Source organism: Nelumbo nucifera, chromosome 5 (assembly GCF_055504915.1).
Source record: "Nelumbo nucifera cultivar China Antique chromosome 5, China Antique-T2T, whole genome shotgun sequence".
Classification (NCBI taxonomy): Eukaryota; Viridiplantae; Streptophyta; class Magnoliopsida; order Proteales; family Nelumbonaceae; genus Nelumbo; species Nelumbo nucifera.
The window spans coordinates 30,570,573-30,580,555 of NC_142653.1; the positions used below are offsets into that span (position 1 = coordinate 30,570,573).

At 36.2% G+C, this 9,983-nt stretch overlaps 1 protein-coding gene across 1 annotated transcript; it reads right to left on the reverse strand.

Annotated features, from left to right (window-relative positions):
• Positions 1 to 443: 443 nt before the first annotated feature.
• LOC104600041 (glutathione hydrolase 1-like) lies at positions 444 to 9,693 on the reverse strand. Its single transcript, XM_010262836.3, has 7 exons — positions 9,234 to 9,693; positions 8,759 to 9,111; positions 2,636 to 3,154; positions 2,302 to 2,534; positions 1,929 to 2,193; positions 1,106 to 1,243; positions 444 to 876 (listed from the first exon to the last, which is right to left on the reverse strand). Exons 1-7 carry the CDS (start codon positions 9,247 to 9,249, stop codon positions 631 to 633), a joined length of 1,770 nt encoding a protein of 589 aa, XP_010261138.1. The 5' UTR covers positions 9,250 to 9,693; the 3' UTR covers positions 444 to 630.
• Positions 9,694 to 9,983: the final 290 nt, after the last annotated feature.

Below are 9,983 nucleotides of genomic sequence, written 5' to 3' on the forward strand. Positions count from 1 at the left end.
TTTTTTATAAAATACTAATTTTGAAAAATATTCATTTTAATTTATAGTTGGAGTTATTGAATATTAGTATATGTTATTTATTTGTATTGTATGTAGACTACTGGTGATAAATATTATTATATTTCATTTATTATCAAATGGTAGAAAATGTTTTGGTGGTTGATGAAGCATATGATCTTTTATCGTTGGGAGATTTTTAGTTTTATGGTTCGAATCACGCCAGACTCATTTTTTTAAGTGAGATGCTGGTTTGTTGTTGTCAGACGAAGGCTGCTATTTATTGTGACCGGGAATCAATTCCAAAACAAGCTTCTGCATATTAGCAAAAATCTAATGATGCTGTTCCTTGGATCCTCCCTCTAGAGGAACATTCATCATCATCAGTAATTTTGTCAAATTCCGTTTGTGGGCCAAGGAGACAAACAGTTGGAGAGGCTACATGAATAACTTGGTAATGGTAACTTCTTTTTATTCATGAATCATGATATATAATGGTCAGATGACAGAAATCCATTGTGCATGGAAACCATAACCCAAATGAAATTGTGGACCTTATTGCTGGAGGGAATGAGAATTAATGCAATTTCTCCTCAAGATCAACTAATTCTGAAACAACAACTTACTACAAGATCAAAACCCAGCCGGGAAACCACCTTTTCTTGGGTCACTTACAGCTGCAAGCTCACCAAAGACTGTCCCTTTATCCACTTTTGAACCCTCCAACCTATGAAGAATGAATTGACAAATGGTGCCTCCAGCAAGGCTTTTTAGGATGTGGCCCTTCTTCTGTAGGGCTGCCCTTGTCTCAGCAGGAATTTCGAAGTGGTCTCCATTTACAGTTGTCCAGTTCTCGTACAACACCACATTTGGGATCAGCTGCACCATCCAAACTGTTGTGCTTAAATAACTCTAGGTTGCTACAATAATTATGCCACATTTTCATGGCTCAGCAATTTAGGCACAGTTTGGAAAGAGTATAAATGCAAATATATATAAAATAATATAAAATATAAGGTTTTACACTCTACATATTTACATTTGTACTCCTTCCAAACTGAGCCTTACAAAAAATGGAAAAACGAATTAAACTGGTTTTGGTGGGGACCTGATGATAAATCCTTGGAGCCAAGACAGAAGAGAGTGGATCCATTCCCTTGGCAAAATGATTCAGGAAAACTTCTGTGGTGCCAGCAATGATCATGGCTCCCCCACTTGCACCTACCACTGCCTTTAATTGCCCATCCTGTGGACCCATGAAGTAGACAAAGATTGAACATTCATATCATGGAAATTGGATAACTTTCTCCCTTGGTAGATCTCTTTGTATTGGAACCTTTTTATATATTTTCAGGCCAAATGCCATGGACTAAGGCCAAGTTGGGTAGTGTTTAAAGACAAGTGCTTATTTGATTAAATAAGCATTTGTTTTAGGCTGGGATGACGTCAATAAGCATTTATTGGCGTTTGGGAATTTAGGCCGAAATAAGTGCTTGTTGCAGAGTCCCAAAAGTCGGATATATTTTCTAGTGCTTATTCGAAAATCATTTATTTCCTTTTTGGCCTGGCCTGTCATGTCATTTTAAAAATACTTATACTACCCTTAATTGAAACAGAGTTGAGATTTTTTACCAACAAAACAAATTCCTACCTCTACCAACTTATCTAACACCATGCATCTCATCACAAGACTGGGATCCGCCATGTATGAGATGTGTGGTGTAAGATCACGCCATGTATGGGATGTACAGTGTAAGATTACGTTGGTAGAGGGTTGGAAAGTGTTTTGTTGGCAGGTGATCTGGAAGTTCTTTCTCACCAAACACTCAACTCGTTGAGCACTTAATCACTTATTTAATAAGCACTCTCAAACTTGGCCTAAGTGACCCAGTGATTCAAGTGTAGGTCGTTGGGGAGAGTAAAATTTTTACCTTGAGGACAATTGTAGGTGACATGGAAGATAATGGTCTCTTGTTCGGTCTGATAAAATTGGCTGGTGCCGGTGGTGGAAGATCGGCGGAGCTATTTCCGGGCATGGAGAAGTCATCCATTTCATTGTTGAGTAGTATTCCTGTACTTGGCGACAGAAATACTGCACCAAAGTAACCATTGATGGTAGTGGTCATTGAGACAGCATTTCGCTCTCTATCTACTACAGACATATGGCTGGTACCATGATCCTGGATCTGATTCCACCTGCAAATTAAGAATCGTTGCGGTACAGATTAATTAAATAAATGACCCAGTGATCATTCTGGTTCTATGTCTGGTTTGAGTCTGTAATGCAATCTGCCTTTAATTTACCTGCCACCATAATGGCTGGGAGCAAAAGTCATGTTATCGAATATGGTTTTCTTTAGCTCTTGAGCAAACTTGACAGAGAGCATATCTGAAACAACTAGAGAAACATTAACAAAGTCAGGATCTCCAAGGTTCATCCTCACTGCAAATGCGTGTTTCAGTGCTTCAATCTCCCGGTGGATCCCAAGTGAGCCTGAAACACCTGAATTTCCATACTGAGCTAGAGTGTTTAACACCTGGCAGGAGAAATGGAAAGCGTTAAGATGCGTGAAATTTTTGTTCTTGTATGCAAATTAAGATGACTAATTAATGAGGATATATGTATAAGTGTAATTACTAGCATCATTGATGCACTCCCAGATGAAGGAGGCGGCATTCCTATTATCTTATGACCCAAGACGTCTGCAGAGATTGGCTTTCTCATTCTAACTCTGTAGCTCTGCAAATCTTTCATGCTCATAATCCCTCCAGCCTCTCGAACATCTTTAACCAGATTGAACCCAACTGAGCCGTTGTAGAATACTATCGGGCCGTGCCTTGAAATGGATCTGAGCGTCTGTGCTAGTTTCTTATTACGGCATGTATCGCCCTGCTGCAGTAAGTTTCCGTTCGATGTGAAGATATCACGAAGCCCCTTGTCTGCGAAAATCCCAGATTGTGTTGTACTCATCTGCATGTGGAGATATGGAGATATCTTGAATCCTCTCCGAGCGAGCTTCTCAGCGGGCCTTACTAGCCTCTTCCATGGAAGCTTTCCATGTTCTTTCCAAGCTTCGTATAGGCCTGCAACTTCCCCTGGAACTGCAATGGAGAGTGGGCCACTAGCTTTCAAGGTAGCATTTCCGTTGTACATGTTCTGAAAAGGAGAAGCATGGTAATTAGGGAGATTTATCCATCAATGGAATTCATGACAGTCCAAAAGTTGTTCAATAGGACTCTTGGTCCGAATTGGTAGCTTTCTGGTTTTGGATGATAACATATACTGAGAAGTCCAAACTTTTCATGATGTAAAGAAAATATGCAAATTAAAATTTATAACATGCTGGATTTTTTTTTCAATATACAGGGTAAAGTAATTTATTTTTCAAAAGCTTTGTAATTTACTGGTTTATACATTTGCATATATTTATATTAATTTTACATGCATTTATAAATATATTTAAATATGAAGCAAGCCTTTTAGCTATATTTTTTCTCCTTTTGTAATGAGTTTAATTTCCTTGTCATTTGCATGTCAAAACAAATTTCGAAAGGGGTGAAAAACAATGTGCCCATTCTACATATAAAGAAATGCAGCTAAAGGGAAAATGTTGAACATGAAATCACTTTTATTCACTCATATGTGTATATATATGCTTTACATGTGGTAATTTTAGATGATGAAGATGATAATAATAATAAGAATAATAGAATTAATGTGTCCAAAATTTTCTATATTTGTTTTTGTAATTTTTTATATTTTTATTTTAATTTTTATTATTCAAGTATGGTGTCAAGGGTTGATATATTTGACCCAAAAGGTTGAATTGTTGATTTGGCACTGAGGAAAACAATTTCATTTTTTGATTTGGCTTTAAATTTTGTATTTCATTTCGAATTATCAATAAAAAACAATTATTGTTTATCACACTTGTTTTTCTTTGATAGGGTTAGTATACAATATTATATATGTGCCCAAATTTTTTTAATTTTTATAATTTTTTTATGTATTTATATTTTAAGAACTTTATTATTTAATTATGACATCATGTGATGACCCATTTGACTTGCATGTATGGTTGAATTGCTTACTCACCATGTGGAGGAAGTATGGTTTTTTAGTCAATCTAAAAAAAATGTCAGTTTTATATTGTTAAAAGTATTGGATGTAGATCTAATTAGTAGAATTTATTGGTGAAAAAAGAATAACTTAAACATAAGATTTAATGAGAGAATGTGAATTAATACTTTAAATATGACTATATGAGATTCAATGAGAAGGAATTGAATGAGATGAAAAATAGTAGTTCAAATCAAGGTTCAAAATATCGATATGCTTGATATGCTGGTACTATTTTTTTTCTTTTTTTTTTTTTATTTTTTTCAAAACCGGTTCAAGGGGGCCAGTTAAAGGCTCCTCCACCCCCTGAACCAGTTAGAACCCCGATACGCCCTCTGTGAGCTCCTGAAACAATATCGGCTAATACGTGTCAATACTTTGAACCTTGGTTCAAATTACATTTTTTGCCCTCACAATTGGAGGGATCAAATTCAGAAATAGGGGTATTATAATCATGAAGAAAAGTTCCACAAGCTCATTCATAGTTTTTATAGTAGTGAAAAAAAAATATTTTAATTGTGTTTGGGAGGGCTTCTGTGCTGATTGAGTGGCTTCAGAGAAGCTAAGACTAGTTTCAAGGTTCAAAAAGTTAAGTTCTCAACTGAATGATAGTAGTTTTTTGCTTTCCAAAATTTTCATCAAACACAACTTGCTATCTTTCTATGTGGGACCTACCTTGCAATGCCATAAGCATATCTGGGATAACCTTCTTAAATGGACATTAAATACAGGATTTAACGAGAGAGAGAGAATGAAAGCTAATACCTTAAATATAAAACTTAATAAGAATTAATTGATTGAAGTAAAAAATAATAATTCAAATTACATTTTCTACCTTTACAATTTGAGAGAAGTCAAATTAAAAAAATAAAAATATTTTAGTCAAAAAGAAAGTTTCACACCTTCATTTATACTTTTAACAGCATGAATTTAGTTTTAGATGGATATAAATATAGATATATAGATATATAGTTATGCATGGCGAGCATGGACTTCATTTAACTTTCTAGGGTTTCCATTTAGTGACGCAATGAATCATCAACCTGAGGTGAAGTAGGTTGAGAGGGCTGACAAGGTTTTTCTTACAGTGTTTTTGCCAGATGCAAAGAGTCCAAAGGTAAAGTCTTGAATTCAAAGATAAATCTTCATGATAAGGTGAACATAGAGCATGGTAAAATAAACCTAAGGTGTCAGGAGTATATTCTGTATAATTGAGAAAGCTGAGAAAGTATTGTGGAAGAAGCATTTGTGGTCGGATGAAAAGACACCACACGTAGTGAAAGTTGATTAATTTGGACAAATGGGTGGATGGAGATGATGACAGTGGTCCATCTGAACTGGATTTGGGTGGGATAGATTTTTCGAAATTTGCCGGCATGGAGGAAATGGGTGATGATTATAAAGACGAGATTGACTTCAGTCAGTGCAAGGCCCATTCAAATATTGTTCGAACAGTTTTTTTTTTTTATTTCGGGAGATATTCCCAATGCAAGGCTATAATAGCTGTTCGAATGGACTTTGCACTAACTGAATCCGGTTTCTATGAAGACCAAGGAGTAGAAACACATGAAACACAATAATAAGATGAAAAAAAGGAGAGAAGCTCCGGCTGACAAGGAAGAGCCGGCCTTAGTCACATGAAAACTATTCACTGCAATCAATTTCAACTTTTGGGATGGCATGATGAAGGGGGTAAAATATCATATGATCATTATGGCTTAGTTTGGAAAGAGTATAAATGCAAATATGTGCAAAACTATGTATATTATATTATAAACCTTGTATTTGTACCATGGTTTTCAAAATCGGAATGGATGGGATGGTTGGACTAGAAAAACTGAAAAACTAAGAATCGATCATATAATCGGTTTCGTTTCACCCTAAAATTGTTTTTTAGTCAAAAACTGTTGATTTGGTCAGTGACTCACTGATTCGGTGGCCGAACCGTTGAACCGTCAACTTAAACAATAATTTTGGCCATTTATTTATTTATTTTTTAATTTTTAAGTCAGAACTGACCATCCATTCGAACTGAAGGGTCAGACCATTTGACTCGAGAACCAGTCCCTAGAACAACTTCCTGTTCGGTCTGGTTTTAAAAACCTTGATTTGTATTGTACACATTTATATTTGTGCTCTTCCCAAACTGAGCCTATGGGATTGGTGAGATGTGTGTATTAGGAATTGCAATGGGGCGGGGGTCATATTCCCCATCCTCGACCCTGATTCTGAAATTAATCCTGTCCCCGATTCCTGTTGGGATAAAAGTTGTCCTCCTTCTCCAATCCCCAATGGGGACGGGTTCCTTGCGAGGACTTGAATCCCCAAAATTTTTTAGAAAATAAAATTATTTAAAATAAATAAAAATTTTAAAATATAAATAATGTTTTAAATATGTTTTGACATATACATATACATATACATATACATATATACATAATAGGAATTAGGACGGAGACTTCAACCCCCATCCCCAACCGATCAGGAGTTCCTATTAATCCCCATCCCCGTCCCTACCCCGCTGTTTGCTTTAATTTGTAGTCTCTAGCATTACTGGCTTGGGGCCATCAAAACTCTAGTTTTATGTTTGTTTGCTAGCTGGCCAGATGTATTTTGAAAGATGATGATTCCGAGGTTGGCTTAGCTGGAGATTAGGCATTTAGTTTGCTTTCCACTATCTTTCAACAAATTTCATCTGTTTGTTCAATATATGGGTGCCTGGGTTAACCCTTTTAATTAAGAGTAGGCTGTCGGGTGTCAATGGACTAGGATTGGGTTGGATCCAATTTAAACAGATTGGATGGATTAATAAGACATATTAAATTTGATCAATCTATATTTAATGGTTCAAACCCTAAAAAGTATTTATTCGATTGGATTGGACCCATTTCATGTGTATAGATTTATATTAGACTAGGTTGAATTGAATCAATATTCAGTCCATTGATAGAAGATAAGAGTACAGGTGTTAATGAACTAGGTTTGAATTAAACCTAATCTAAATTAAATCTAATTTAAACAGATTGGACAATTCAGACACTGAATTGGACTAGTAGAGTGATCCAAAATATTCATTAAATTGGATTTAACCTAATCCATCTATAATGGATACATCGGACTGAGTCAGGTTGAACCAATATTTGATCCATTAACATCCCCAATCAAGGAGACTATGCATTCTACTGTAGCTTTATTCTTGGATTTATGTCATCCACTAAAATGCTAGATAATTCAAATATGCAAATGCTAGTCTGCCCAAAAAGTTTTCTTATATGATAATAATGAAAATGACTATGAGCCACTAACCCTGTGAATTGACAAGCTTTCTACTTTATGTCGTCAGCTCCCATCAAATGAGAGGCTAAGAGGTGAGGTTTTCCACTTTTCCTTTACCATTAAATTTTCATACACTAGTGGAAACCTTTAATATTGACAGTAAAGTTTTATTTTCAATGCATTCTAATTTTATTTGAAACGTATAAGCTATTGAAAACTTTTCCCACATTTCTACCCACAAGACACTACATTTGTACTGGGAATATCTTTCTTGAAAATGGTCTCAATGAATCCAGATCATCTGCCAACAAAATAGGTTTCAACCCTCTATCAATATAATCTTACACTGCATATCTCTTATATGGCAGATTCCACTTTTATGGTAGGACCCAGTCTAATGGTGAGATATACGGTGTTAGATTAAGTTGGTAGAGGGTTGGAACACGTTTTCTTGGCAGAAGATCTCAACTCATTTCCAATACACATATGTAGCATCCTGTGGGTAGGAATGTAGGGGTGAGCAAAAATAACCGAAAAATTGAATTGATTAAGAAAAAACTGGTTGAAACTAAATTGAAAAATTGGTTAATTAAACCGTTTAGTTTGGTTTCGGTTAACTAATGTAGAAAACTGGTAGTTAGCTGAACCGACCGGTATACATATATTTCTATATATTTTATATATATTTATGTATATTATATATTTAATATTTTTATATATTATAAATTAATAAATATGCAATATATAATATATATTTATAATATATGATACGTTATTTATTATTCAAAATAAAATATTATATATATTTATAATTTTTATTATATATTTATATATTTTTATAATATATTATAAAAATAAAAAACCGAAAAGCCAACGATTAACCGAACCGATCAACTAGTTAATCAATTAGTTTCGGTTTGATTTTGATCATTGGTTTTTCAAAAACCAATACTACCGATACGGTTACAATAAAAGGCCCATGATTCGATTAACCGAATCGTGAACACCTTACTCCCTACCGGGTACCCGACTTCCCAACGCAATGGAATGGGAATGGGATGGAGATTGCTTTGGTGGGGACAAAGAATCTATTCCTCCTTATCTCCATTGGGGATCGGGGGTGGAGAATCATTTTTATCGTTAGTGGGGATCGGGGTGAGACAGGGATTTATTTCAACGTTAGGATTGGATGGGGATTTACTTCAAAGTCGGGGTCGGGGGTGGGGAATATGGTCCCTGCCCCGAACCCGCCTGGTTTCTATTCCTATTGAAGAGAGAGAGAGAGAGCTGAAGAGGAACCCATGCATGCTTAGGTTTGCATCTAAAATTATAACACCGAGTGAACCGTTTTTCCATTTAACATACCTGAGAAGCTAGGAGTGGAGCAGTTTCTCTCATATCAAAGGCCTGTGTCTTTCCATTGCGTAATCTAATCAACATAAAAGCACCTCCTCCAATGCCGCTCGACGCCGGGCTCACCACTCCCAAGCAGAGAGCCGCTGCAACTGATGCATCTATGGCATTTCCTCCTTCCCCAAGAACATCCCTTCCAATTCTAGAACACCGCCCGTCGTCGGTGGCAACAGCACCATGACGTGCTGTAATTATCTCTCGTCTAGTTTTGTTGGAACCGATCAAACCAGAAACACTCGAACTGCTGCTGGAAGGCAACAACGAGACCCAGAGAAGAGTAATGGTTGGCCAGAAAACCAGAGGAGCTGCAAGTCCACGAATACTAATTACATTCAGCTCTTCATGCTAATTACAATCAGACATAGATCAAAATCACCCATGCAACCATGCAAAATATTAACCAAGTCAGAACGAAAATGATGATTACCTCTTGAACTAACCATAGTACAGAAACAGAACAATCCTGTATAACTAATCCCTATTAATCAAGGTTTGATAGATTGTGGAGCATGTATCTTTGACTACTTTTAGATGAAACATAAACCTTGGAGAGGACAATGAAGTTTATCACAAGTTTCAGACTGACGACTTCCTCTCTGCTCTGCAATGGAGTTTATGAAGGATACTGCTCTGACGATTAAATCGATGTAGTCACATGGGCAGTGTTGAGCGCATGAAAAGACTGAATTTTGTTTGGGCAGTTGAGCCGTGTTGCATGCCCACGCCACTTGCCATGTCCGCACCACAAAATGATCATAATGATAGTAAGATAAAGAACAGGAAATAGAGTAGTGAGAGAGTAAAACAGAGTAAAGTTGTTCGAATGATCAGCCGGGATTTGCTACGCACTCGGCTGTGTATTACATGCTACGCAATCAATCACGAGTGAACACACCAGTGTTTCATGTGGGCTTTATGTGTATGAAACCAGTTCGGATCATGTCAGCACAACGTTGTAAGCATGTTCAATAACCACTTAAAAATATTTTTTGACATTTGTCACTTAAAATATCCTCATTTAAAGTGCTTGCCTACTAGATCCGGTTCCGTATGAAACACTGGCATGTTCATTCATAATTGATTACATAGCCACGTGTGCGGCAGATCTCAAGTTCTTGACTGTATCATTAGAAGAACTTTATTCTATAATTAGAAAGTAAAACTAAGGACTCATTTA

Excerpts from the sequence above, each read along its gene's own strand:
- LOC104600041 (XM_010262836.3), bottom strand. Across the intron at positions 2,194-2,301 it reads CCCAGCCATTATGGTGGCAG|GTGGAATCAGATCCAGGATC; the intron begins GTAAATTAAAGG and ends CTTAATTTGCAG. Across the intron at positions 877-1,105 it reads CTCCAAGGATTTATCATCAG|CTGATCCCAAATGTGGTGTT; the intron begins GTCCCCACCAAA and ends TGGATGGTGCAG.